The following is a 13,710-nucleotide window of genomic DNA, read 5'->3' on the forward strand; positions in this document are numbered from 1 at the left end:
AAAAAAGAAATAAAGGTTTTTAATATGAAAGCAACTCAGGAATTGAATTGGTTAATATGCATTTCTTAAAAGAAACTAATCTAGGCGTATTACATGTGACTCATTAGTAGATCTATATATGGTCATCATGGTTTATTATTTCAAATTGCTTAGGAAAAGTCAGGGGGTGGAGATGGGAAAGAATGATACCATTCATTACATATATATATATTTAAGGTTCAGGTCTTTAAAGGCTTAAAATAGAACTTGCAGCCCCTGCACAGACAAAATGAATTATTTCCAGATGATTTGCCTTCTTTCAATGTCAGATTTTAAAAGTTTAGGTATAAGATTTTCTGCTATTTTATTATTTTGGCCCACAAAATGCAGACTTCTCAGAATAACCACCCTCCAATAAAGGACTAATCTTTAAGTTGCTCCTATACTGGCACAGAAATGCACATTTCATATAACAAAGATAAAATATGTAAATCGTAGTTATGAAACAAATTAATTCACATGTAATCAGTAGGCAGAATTTCTGACTTGTTATTTCATGCCATAATTCAACACAAAAAAAAAGCAATATGATCTTGCTTCAGAGCTTTAAGAGTAGTTCTTTAATAATATTCAACAGCAACAAAGAAACCAGTTGAAACCACCTAAAATCTATCAGGCTTCCTCCCAAGTAAATGAAATAACCTGAAAACTTTTCATTTTTAGAGGATCTTCAATTTTCTTCCTATCAACTTCAAAAATTACTCTCTATCTCTAGATCAGAATCTTCCTTTTCTTCTTGTCTGTGACTTTTCTAAGACTAAAGCTTCAATTTTGCTATTCATCTATTTTTGTCTTCCAAGTAACTGTTTTATCAATTATTTGTTTCTCCTTGAACCTTCAATCTCTTTTTTACTGACTTCTTCCCCTTTACTTACAAATATGTTCATATCTTTCCATTCCTTAATACATGTAATTCTACTTCAACCCTATTAACCCCATCTGAACTAGTATTCCAATCCCTTCTTTTCTCAACCAATTGTTGTATTTGTCCTTTGCTCTTGAAGAGTACCATGATGTCAGGAGATAATGCCATGACAATCAAGTGAATTGGATTTAAATGAGGGAGGGCTGTACAAAGTCATCAGCTTCACTTTCTCCTCTGGAGCCATATGGGTCCATTGGCTTTAGATCAGGACAACTGGAGATGACTCTGGATGCAGTGGAAGGAGACTTTGATCTTTTTAAACCAAAGTCTTTTAAGAAGTCTCAGTCTGACTTAGGCAAAACTCAATCAATGATTAGGGGTAGGTACAAATGAGGCAGAGAATGGCTTCTTTTACCTAGTTTTTAAAAAACGTGTGTGTGTGTGTGTGTACACACAGATTTTTATATGAGAAGAGAATAGGAAAGGAGATGCGTTGTTCAACTGGTTAGCTCCATTTGAGTCCAGTGAGGCAGATCTTATTCCTACCTACAGAAGTTATGTGTTCTCAAAAAGGACCAATACATCAGGGAAGTGATACTATAACATGCAAATGAAGTGGATTTCAATGAGTTATATTAAAGGAAGAAATTATCTTTCAGATCTATGATTAGGAGAAGAATTTGTTAATTACATTAAATTAAAAAATTCACACAAAAAACTGAATGCAGCTAAGATTAGAAGGGAAACAAGTAAACGGAGAAAAATCTTTGCATCGTTTCTCTGATAAAAGTCTAATTTCCAAATATATAGTTTAAATTTATATGAAAAAGAACCATTTGCAATTGATAAATGGTCAAAAGATATTACAAGTTCTCAAAGGAAGAATTTCAAGTTATGAAAAATATTTTAAAATGTTCATAGTCACTAATAAAAAAACACTCATTAAATTTCTTGGAGGTTCCAACTGACATGCATCAGATTGGCCAAGTTTATAAAAAATGAAAATGGCAGTCACTGGAGGGCTATCATAAGACAGGAACTGTTGACAGAGATACGAAATGGTCCCACTACTCCATAAAGTAATTTGGAGCTGTTCCCTAAAAGTTATTAAATTGTATATAACCTTTGACCCAGTAATACTATTTACCAGTTTTAATGAGATCAAAAACAGTAGAAAGAGACACATAGGTACAAAGATATTTATAGTAGCTCTTTTTGTTTTGGAAAAAAACCAGAAACTCATCAACTGGGAAATAGTCTTTACTTAATATCTTCACTTCCCCAACACAATAAAACCCTTGTCAATATGACTTTTGTTCTCATCATTCTACTGAAAACTACTTGTTGGAAAAACGCCTTTGCTCTTTTGTTCCAAGGAGTCACGTATTCTTAAAATGAAATAACAAAAGACAGAGGATAGGCACTGCAGAGAGACAACAAACTGGGCCAGAAGTTAATAGGATTGCACTGTGCACCATATGCTCAAAGACCTCAACCACTTTTTTTTTTTTTATTACTAATATTCTTTGCATTATACATCTAGAGCTAGAAATAACCTATATCCCACTTAGTGCAGATGAAGAAAATGAATCAAGAGATTAGGTCACAAAGGTAATAGCCAATTTCTGTGAATGATGTGACCCATAATCTCTTGTTGAACGGAAGGTTCAGGTTTAGTTAATGGCAGTAGACACACACACTTGGGCAGAGATAGATTACAGACCATTGCTACTCTAATGGCTTAGGTGATAAAATAAGAACAAGAGCTATTATTCAGAAAATGGGAAGACTAAAAAGGGAATAGAGCAGCTCATATTATGAAAAGGTGGGACAAGAAGCCTGCAGTCAAGGCTATAATGATATCCCAAAAAAGTTAACAACTAGGATAAAAAGGTCTTTCAGTGGGTAGGATACTCTAGTTATGCAACGATATGAATAAAACTTACATGAGATGAAGAAGTGAATAAGGGTTGCAATCGTGAATTCTTAGCCAACATAGTCACATTATTGATCTATTCAGTTATTAAATCTATTCAATTATTAAATGAAAATAATAAAAATGGGAATTCATTTTTTTAAACTTATTTCAAAACAAGGTGATTACTTGCCCAAATTAAAAAAAAAAAAAACTTTTGGATTACTGATAAATTTATTAAAAAAAAAAAAACAACACTAGAATGTAACATACAAATTACTTTTATATTCTAGGGCCTCTAAAAGGGAAAAAAGAATAAATATACAGTGTTTCTAGATATACACATATTTAAGAAATATAGCACAACTTCAATTAGCTGGAATTTTAACAGGAACAAAAATAACAACTAGCAATTTTACAGTATTTTAAGGTTTGCAAATACCTTTTATAGGTTATTTCATTTCGTTTTCTATTGTCCCCATTTTACATAAGAGGAAAATGGGGCAGAGAGACTTAAATGACTTGGCCAGAGTCACTCAATCATTAAATATTTAGGCAAAATCTGGTCTTCCCAACTTCAAGTTTGGCATTCTATTCACTGTGCCAACTTTATATAAGAGAAGACTAATGACAATAAAAATTCATTTAAGAGATATACTGGAGGCAGGAGGAAAAAAAAAAACACAACAACAAAAAACAATTTTATGTATTACCAAAATAAGCCATAGGATTTGAGTTTAGCTCTACTTCTAGTACTTATCAGCTATACTACAATATATTGACAAAAGCTAACATTTATATAGAACTTTATATTATTTACATTATATAGAACTTTAGTTTTACATATTTTATACCCAACCTATTTTTTGGCTTTGTATTCCCCAGTGCCTTGAGCTAAGGAGGTACTTTAAAATTGTTTGTTGAACTGATGTATTGATATTATTTTAATTTATATTTTCTGCAAATTATCTTCAAAGCTACACTAAAAAAATGCTTGAATATATTTATACCAAAAGCCTTTTCACATTCCACTTTAATCAACAACTACCTAATGAACACCTACTATTTGTTTCATAAATTGAATACTGTGCTGTTGTTTATTCTTCATTCATAAAAAGGATCATGACATCAGGGAAGTGATGCCAGCACATGCAAATTAATTGTATTTAAGAGAGGGAAGATTGGGCAAAGTCATCAGCGTCTCACTTTCTTCTTAGGAAACATCTGAGTCCAATGGCAAGATACAGATCAGGACCAGAATGAATGTAAATAGAAACTGTTGGTTTGGTCAAAAATCCTGAGGGTCTTTCTCTCCCAGATTGATTTTTTTTCCTCTCATTTCTTACCTAGTCTTAATCACTGAACGAATGTTGCCTCAGATTGTGCTGGACAATAAAGCATACAGTCAAGACACAGGAAACTGGAAGACATGAAAATGCCAAATTATCTAAAAAATTATAAATGTCAATATAGTATTGATACTAAAGTGAAACCTAAACTAAGTAATGAAAAATACATAGAAAAATAGGTTAAGGGCACTGCTGGGGAGGGGAACAGCCAAGAACATTTCTGTATCAAAATCTAAAATGTATTAATATTAATTAGTAACCCTTCCTCTTTTCAATAAGTCAATTTATTTTCAACACATTGAAAATGTATTTTCCTAGGTCAGGAAAATACAATGTTGTTCCTATTAAAATAGAATTCCTGGAACTTAAATTAAAGCCAGCCAACAGGATTATGAAAAATAAGAGGAGACAAAGAAAAACTGAAAATGAGAAAGTTTAAAGAAAAATACTTTTTGCTCTAAAGTTGACCTATTCAAAGAGAGCTAAGATGTTGAAACACACTAAATATACTGATTACACATATAATTTCTATAAATCCTATAAATTCACTGCCATAAAAACCAATCATACTTCTTGGGTATTAGTAATATAAGTAAAACTAGCATAGTAGTATAGTAAGGTATTGTACAGTAGAGTATAGTTTAGTTTAAAACTGGTATAGCAATTATTTAAGTAGTCATCAGCACTTTAGTCAAATGGTGGGCATTCAGAATAACAAATAATTACAAAAGTCACGATATTTTCATTCGTGTTCAAATATGATGCAATCAATTCTTTTAGAAATTAAAAAACAAGGTTCAGAAAAATAAAGCAACCCATTTATAACTACCTCCTGCTGAATGAACTTTCCTAAAACATTCTAGCTAGAAAATTAAGTGAGATACAACACAAAAGAACCAGAGTGGAGCTGCCCACTCTTCCCCGGGGCCCCACTATGGGGGCACTGCTTGATGAGGAAGAAAAAGATCTGGCTTGGGAAACTCCAGAACAAACTTGCCTTGTTATCAGATCTTAAACTTGTCTGAGTCTCAGTTTGCTTTTATAAAAGGGAGCATAATATCTGCACTATCCCTAAGAACAATTAGGAGGTAAGTACGATAAACCTTAAAGAGTCATAGACACAAGTTATTATTTACCCTCCTTCTCTTCCCTCCCTTCTTTGTATAGCCAAAATGAAGTTCAACCTCTTCATGATTTTCAACTGAAAGCAAGAATCAAAAAAGACACTTCAAGGTGCTTTTCCACATTTGCTGGAAGACCATGTCCTCCCTATTTCCAAAGAACTGAAATAAAAATACAATGTCTGCTCCATGCTCATCTGGAAGCATGATGAGGTCCAGGTGGTTCATGGAAACTATAAATTGGCAAGAGAGTCCAGGTTTACAGAAAGAAATACATCATCTACACTGAGCATGTGCTGTGAGAAAAAGCTAATGGCACAACTGTCTGTGTGCACATTCATCCTAGTAAGGTAGTCATCACCAGGCTAAAGCTGGACAGAGATTACAAAAAGATTCTTGAGCATAAAGTCACATCCAAACAAATTGGAAAGAAGGGCAAATATAAAGAAGAAAGCATTAAAAAGATGCAAAAATAAAATGATCTCATGTACAGTTGTAATAAATGAAAATTAAATATAAAACAAGAATAACAATAACAACAAAAACTAAAGAGATGCATTAGATAATTATAATGCATTTTTGGCAATAATACTGTACTATCCAGTTCAATGATGCTCTTAGAAATGAATTATAGATACAGAAGAACTATGGTTAAGATATGTGATCAGTGATTAGAAAATAAATGAAATTTATATAAATTATTTACAATTCTAAAATAATGAATAAAAAATTAAAACACTGAATATTTCAACTTTTGGGGGACCACAGGAGCCCAAAGAGCATTATGCTATAGGGAAGTCCATGGGGTCAAAAATGTTGCGGGATGGAAGGTATTGGTAGTCTGAGTTCTATGAAGTGAGGTACCATATTTCAAGCTTATGAATGGAATTCCCATTTCATATGAATCAAATGTGGCCTACACATAACTATTACAGTTACTGACAACAACTCTCAATTGGATATATAGTTGAAATTTATATACAGAGATGGGCAGATGAATAAAAACCAAATATTACATTTTCATATCTGGTTGGTAAATGAGGGTAGAATTTAAAATGCATGCTTTTAAATTTTATCTTCTACATAGCAAGACCCTCATAAGTGATTACTGACTTTCTTTTTTTATTTAGGAGAAATTTTTTTTTTGCTAATCATAAAATGCTGATTAGGAATCACTAGCTACCCTAACTTTATTTGAAAATGTCTATTTTTAAATACTATATTACAGAAATTTTAATTTCAAATAATAGAGGCATTCTTAAATTCTAGTTGTAAAAATATTATCTGCAAAGTAAATGATATTTCCCTTCTGTTACCATTATTTAGCTTTTATTATCATCTCCTAAGGATTTCTATCTCATCCTCTTCTTAGATTGCACTAATCATAGGGAGAAAGATAAAAAGAAAAAGTAGACCCTTTAATAAATGGTTGTCTTGAATCCTAGTTATTTATAAAAGCACAAGTTTAATGAACCAGCTATTCACAATAGTGAAGTAACATGAAAACAAATTTTTTGTATTCTGGTAAGAATTTCATTATTATAGTCTTGCCTAACTATATGCTGAAAAAAATTCACTATTTTTATAATTTCATTCTAGTTAATCTCTAAGTACGATAAAGAATCACATGGTAGGATATACCTTTATTTATAAACAATTGTTTTGTTACATTCATGAATAGCTTGTTACTATTATTGCCAAAAATATTCAGATTTGAAAACTTTGAGCTCAAAAAAAAAAAAAAAAAATTCATTCAGCACTCTCAAAGCTTAACTTATGTTTCTACCCAATTTGAAGATACCATACATAATAACAAAGGCAAAAAGTAACACATGGTATAAGAAGATATCCAATCATAATTCAAAAACACTGCTATGAAAACTTATGACAGGATAAATAAATATTATGGGAGGAAGGGTGAAGAATCTTACGTGAATATTTTCTAATTTTAGTAGATGTACTGTATAATATGATTTGACATCTTCTGACACTAGCCTCACACAGAATCCTGTTTCTTCAAACAGCATCACTTGGTCTTCTTTGGTTGGCCAATATTGTGCACATTTTACCTAAATTAAAAAATGTTTAAAAAATCATTTTAAGAGAAGAGAACCTCTTTTCAAAATACAGACCCAAACAAAAAACCAATGTCACGACTGCATTTAAGAGGAGTCATTTGAAAGCCACATGCAGAACAAGTAGTATTGCTATTAAAATGTACTGCTTTTCAAGACAACGAAATTTTCTTTCTAATAAGGACCCTCACATTTTACCTTGAAAAAGAAAAAGAATGATAAATAGTTAAACTATTTGTGATCCATGAAATCATGATGGCTGATATTTTTAATATCATTTGTTTTTACTTTTAATGTTTACAAATTTAACAGATTCTAGATGGGGAAGGTAGTTATAACACTATATTGAAAAGGCTTTATTTTTCAAGTACTTAGGATAAGGTCTAAAAACTTATTCCTGATTTTGTTCTATATCCTTCTAGATTTTTATGCTGCTCATGAGAAATCATTTAGGATTTAAAAAAAAAAAAAAAAAAAACCCTATGCTTGATCTGGTTTAACTTGCATTTTTACATTGTAAGAGTGTCAACTGCAACAAGAGTAAAAGGAGATGGAAGAGAAGTGAGATAAAAGAAACTGTATTTTGACAATATAGAATTTTTTTCTTTAAAAAAAACTTAAAAAGCTTTTTATTTTCAAGACATATGCAGTTTTCAACATTTGCTCTTATAAAACCTTGTATTTATTTATTTTTCTCCTTCTTTTCCTTAACCCCTTACCTTAGATGGCAAGTAATCCAATACAAGTTAAACATGTGCAAAACAATTTATTTTCATGCAAACAGACTAAGATTTTGGCAACTATCTAAATATGCTTTTGACTTAATAATCAAAATGTTTTTACTTTCATATGTCCTAAAAAAGAACAATCTAGTCATTTGTTTTTAATGAATAATGTCACAGCTTTCTAGATGAAAAATATGGCTAAACACTCCCACAACTACTCTAGTTCTTACCTAATGCTTGTAAATATAAATATTGTGCTGCTCTGTATGTCTCATTTTCTGAAGAGGAAAATCCCTTGTTCTAACTTATGCTCTGGAAAGTAGGCAACATCATATCACATTTTCTGGTCTAAGAAAACCCTCTTTAATGAGGTAATAACACTTATGTAAGCTGGAACCTAGAACACTGCTACTATTAGGTTCACCAAGTCAGGTAGCATGGGATATAATAGTAATTCTCAAAGAATTATTCTATATATGAACTATATCAGCTCAGGGTCCAACATATTAAAATACTGAGATGTATTAACTTAATTTTAAACATCGATGGTTATCCTGAAAAGACTTTCAACATGATTCATTAACTTATTTTAAGTTTTTGTTCAATGTAATCAAGCTTTCTAATCATAACCTCAATAATTAAACTCTGTTAATGTTATTTTAAAATTTAGTTTCTAAACAAAAGCCTGAAATCTACTGAACATTTGTTGAACATTCTTTTCCCACCTTATACTGAAAATCATAAAACCCAAGAGTCTTTGGAGTACGTTTCAGATTGTCCAAAAAAAAAAAAAAAAAAAAAAGATAAGTAGATTTACTGACAATAAAGTGACAATTCTTTATTATACTACACACCTAAGAATGTAGAAAAGTAGTTTGTTTTTTTTAAAACCTGTTAGCTCCAAGTATTTGATAGTAATGAAATTAGATTACATTTAAGTATAACCTATTTGTTACTTATCTAAAAGCCTAACTTTTAAAAGCCATTAGCTAAGAGCCATTAATAATTTACACAGAGCAACAGTCATTTTACAAAATCAATCATAAATTTCCTAACACTTAGACAACAAAGGACTAAAATCCAGCCCAGGGACTTTTAAGATCTCTAAAGCTATGAGCTAAGTATGCATTACTACTAATTATTACTTAGTACATTATATTTAAACCTATGAGGTTAATTAATGGCCTATATTTGTTATTTAAGAATTTAGGGTGTCAAAAGAAAAGGATATAATAGTTCTTCTTATTGAAAAGATTCTAATCACTACCCTCAAGCAATTAGAGACAGCTAACTAACAAGCAGATGCACCAAAAGCAACTCGGGACAGCACTTAAAATGACAATGTACAAATGTAGCTATACTAAATTATAAATGTTACTTACTGAATCTTTCTCCACAATTCGGTTTAACATAACAACTGCTTTGGACTTTTGTTGCCATACCATTAACCAAAAATGACAACAAGTATTAGGAAGTGGACCCTGTAGAAATAAAAAAAGAAATGGTATAAAAATGAAGTACTAAAACAAAGTGATTGCAATATAAACACTTGTTTTGAATCATGTTCAGCTTAATAACTGAAACTATGCTACTTTCAGTATATAGCTGGCATAAAAAGAAAACTATGATTATAAAGATAATAAAAAATTCAGATATTAAATCTGGATTGAAAGACAAATGATATTCAGAACAAGAAGATTATGAAAATATCTCCAAACTTCTCAATTTTATTATAAAAAACATTAATCTGTAAAATACACATACAATAGAAACTTCTTGCCTTTCCATTATCTTATAGCTTATCCCCCCTCTACATATTCTACAATTTACTGACCTCTTTGCCATTCCTTGAAAGAAATACTCCATCTCTAGACATTTCACTGCTGTCTCTTTCAGGTGTGGCATTACCTGTCTTTTTACCCATTTCCTGTCTTCCTTCAACTGTTAGAACTTCTTCTGCAAGAAGCCTTTATCATTCCTCCTTAATATCTATGTCTTCTGTCTGAGATGAACTCCAATTGATTCTGTATATATCATGCTTGTACAAAATTGTTTGTATGTTGTCTTTCCCACTAAATTGTGGGTTTCTTGAGGGAAGGATCTATTTTTGCTTTTCTTTGTACTGCATGCATTTTAAGCACAGTATCCTGACAGACAGCAAGTGCTCAATAAATGCTCACTGAAATTATTCAAACAGGAGAAGAGTTGAGATAAGAATCCTTATACTGCTTCCTCCCAACTTGATAACTGTCCAAATGGGCAAAGGTCAAAAATTGCAAATGTAAAGTAAGACTACCGTATTTATTTTTCAACTTAATAAGGATTATGCTATAGTATAAATTGGATTCAGAAAATCCCTGGATTCTAGTAACAACAATTTAGCTATGACTTTTGATAAAAAACGATCCCCTAATGTCACAATTTTCTATAAAACATGAGTGTAATTTAATGATCTTTAAGGCCTTATACTCCAGGCTTCAAAGTCTTTATGATTTTAGTGTAGGACTTTTTAATATTACTTGTATCATGGACTTCCTGTGACAGTTTGGTTAAAGTATGAATCCTTTCTCAGAAAAATGTTTTTAAATACATAAAATAAAATACACGATTATAAATGAAATCAATTATGCTGAAATACAGTTATCAAAACAATAAAAACAAATTCCGGGGCATAGATTAAGAACTATGTTGGTGCAAGTCCTGAAAAAACTAGACAATTTCTTTTTACTTATAGATCAGATTTTAAGCTTTCCACAACTATTTTTACATAATCAATGGAAACCTACATAAGATGATATTATACATCACATCAATTTTGGAAATAGGTTTATGGCTTACTTAAAACTTTCAGCCAGTACCGGTGTAAAAATCTGGTATGCTACAGATTTTCTGCTAATAGATAACTATGATTGTATAATTTTATTCAAAAGAAATAGCATTAAGTAAAAGAGATAGATAGGATAGTACTGTATATTAAGATAGCATATGTATATGAAGAAATCCAGGAACCTAAGTGGGAAGAAAAGAAGATAGAGAACATTTAGGTAAAGGTTAAAGGAAGGGCAAACTGAAGATATTTTGTCATATGAGTACAATACAGAAGTCTCAAAGAGAAAAAAGGAAATAGGTGAGAGTAATAGAGTTTGGCACACAGAAATGTCATAGCAGTGATGAAGGACCTCAATTATTCAGACATCTGTAGCTGGTTTTCTACCAAAAGTGAAGCAGAATAACTTCTTGAATACTCTAAATGATAACTTATGTTCCTCTTCCTTCAAAAAAAATAGATGAACAAAAGGGAAGAAATTCTAATATAGCTCTCACTATGGGATCCACAGTATAGGATTGAAATAAAAGGAATCTTTGGAGGGAAGTAATCACTCCATTCCAGAGTTTCAAACATGCAACCTAGATTTATAGAAACAGATTTTAAAGGTTCAGAAAAAAGGTAAAATGCCATGGACTGAAAATTTTTCAGCAGAATTCAGCTCAGAAGGGATGGGATGAAGATGCTCAAGAACAAAATTCTGAAGACAAAAGAAAACTTCAATGAAGAGGAAAAATGTTATTTATTTGAAGAGACATAGGTAAATGCACACAGGGAACTCACCAAAAATTTAAATTTTAAAAAGAAATGTACAGAGAATGGAAATAAAGCCAGATACAGAAGGTAACTTTTAAGAGTTGGTCACAATGTAGCTCTTTTCAACAAGATGATTCAAACCAGTTCCAATTGTTCAGTGAGGAAGAGAGCACTCTACACCCAGAGAGAGGACTGTGGGAACTAAGTGTGGAGCACAACACAGCATTTTCACTCTTTCTGTTGCTGTTTGCTTGCATTTTATTTTGCTTCTCTCTCTTTTTTACTAGTCTGATTTGATTTTTCTTGTGCAGCATGATAATTGCATAAATATATATGAATATATTGGATTTAACATATATTTCTAACATGTTTAACATACATTGGACTAGCTGCCATCTAGGGAAGGGAGTGGGACCTTCTGTCCTGCTTTCTAGAGCCCCCAAGTTGGAGTGACAAAACGTATTGTGCTTTCTAGGGCCTCCATGCTGGGGTGACTAAAATATGCTTAGTGGAGAAGTGATGTGGTGAGACTCCTGAGGATGGTGTAAATATGGAGTCTGGGAATTCCCAGTTCTTTCCCATTTTTATACCCTCATACCCTTATGTAACCAAAACACTGGGCATGTGCTAAGTATATATTGTGCAGCACATAGGACCACATAAACAACTTGCTATTATATATAGTTTGCCAGCTGGTATCACTCTGCTTCAATTACAACATAGGTTGTCACTGACTTCTGACTTCTCAGCGAAGTCAAGAGCCCTTAGAGGGGATGGGGAGCCAAACCAGGCATTGTTAGCAGGTTCCTTTTGGGGTGAAAGGTTTTACACCTCATCCAGAGTTCCCCAACTATCTGTGGCCCTCTACAGTTGGGGGAAAGAGGGAGGGATTAGAACACAGAGTTTTGCAAAGGCTAATGTTGAAGAATTGCCCATTTATATGTTTTGAAAAATAAAAAGCTTTAACAAAACAAAAAAAAAAGGAGAGTTGGTCACAATCCTGCAAAATTATTGTTATCAGAAATAATGAGCACTGGCTGAAGCTGATGAAAAAGGCTAAGGAAAACAGAAAAGGATGAATTTTTAGTCATGTGGAAAGAAAAAAGATCAAATAAGAGCTAAAACCTTTGTAAGGAATGGGCTAATGAAATCTTTATTTTGTTTCTATTTTTTCAGCAAAGGATAAATGGTCTTTACTATGGAATGGCAGAACAAAAATATATAGCAGGTAGCTGATAGCCAAAATAGTATGATGACAAGAGATTATCTAGCTATTTTTAATGAAATCAAGCCACTTGGTTCATATAAACTATATTTTAGTGCTGAAAAATTAATAGATATAAGTGATGAGTTCTTGTTAATGATGTTTGCAAAATCATGGGAAAGGGGAGTAATCACAAGATTGAACAAAGGTCTTTATCTTCAAAAAGGGGAAGAGAACAAATCTTGAAAACTACAGGTTACTAAGCCCAGTAAAATTTTCCTAAGAAAATTTTAGAATAAATTTTCTTTAAAGGTTATGAAATATTTTTTGTTACAAAAGTGAAAATTTGGTTATTAAGTGACTTACAAAAGTTAGTATGGTTTCATCAAGAAGGTCATAGGATGCTGAAGCAATCTACTCATGACATTTTCAGACAGACCTAACCAGGGAATTTGTTTTGCTTAATTCTGTAAATTTTTTCCAAGGGTTTTGTTTTTCTTTCTCTCTTTTCCACTGGGTTAAGGAAGGGAAACAGTAATAAAGTTGTAAAAAAAGAAGAAAATAGAAAAGAAATATTTGAAATCATAGAACATGGAAGGTCAGAAGTCAACACAGACACCTTTGAAAGTTATGTGCTAGAGGCAGCTAGGTGGTGTAGTAGATAGAGCACCAGCCCTAAAGTCAGGAGAACCTGAACTTAAATCTGGCCTCAGACACTTAATACTTCCTAGCTGTGTGACCCTGGGCAAGTCACTTAACCCCAATTGCTTAAGGGGGGGAGGAAAGGAAAGTTATAAATTCATTATATAGTTAAAAAAAAAAAAAAAAGCAAGA

General features: G+C 31.9%; 1 protein-coding gene and 1 pseudogene across 3 annotated transcripts in view; one reads left to right on the forward strand and one right to left on the reverse strand.

The window, feature by feature from the left end:
* The window catches only part of PTPN2 (protein tyrosine phosphatase non-receptor type 2), an 89,862-nt gene that overhangs the window by 40,962 nt on the left and 35,190 nt on the right, over positions 1-13,710 (reverse strand). For all 3 annotated transcript variants that reach the window (XM_031946666.1, XM_031946667.1, XM_031946665.1), the window contains exons 4-5: positions 9,472-9,570; positions 7,221-7,358 (exon numbers count right to left, since the gene is read on the reverse strand). In XM_031946666.1, the coding sequence (XP_031802526.1) occupies positions 7,221-7,358; positions 9,472-9,570 (237 nt within the window). The remainder of the gene's footprint in view (positions 1-7,220; positions 7,359-9,471; positions 9,571-13,710) is intronic.
* Positions 5,341-5,765, forward strand: LOC116420616 (annotated as a pseudogene).

Source organism: Sarcophilus harrisii, chromosome 1 (genome assembly GCF_902635505.1).
Source record: "Sarcophilus harrisii chromosome 1, mSarHar1.11, whole genome shotgun sequence".
Taxonomy (NCBI): Eukaryota; Metazoa; Chordata; class Mammalia; order Dasyuromorphia; family Dasyuridae; genus Sarcophilus; species Sarcophilus harrisii.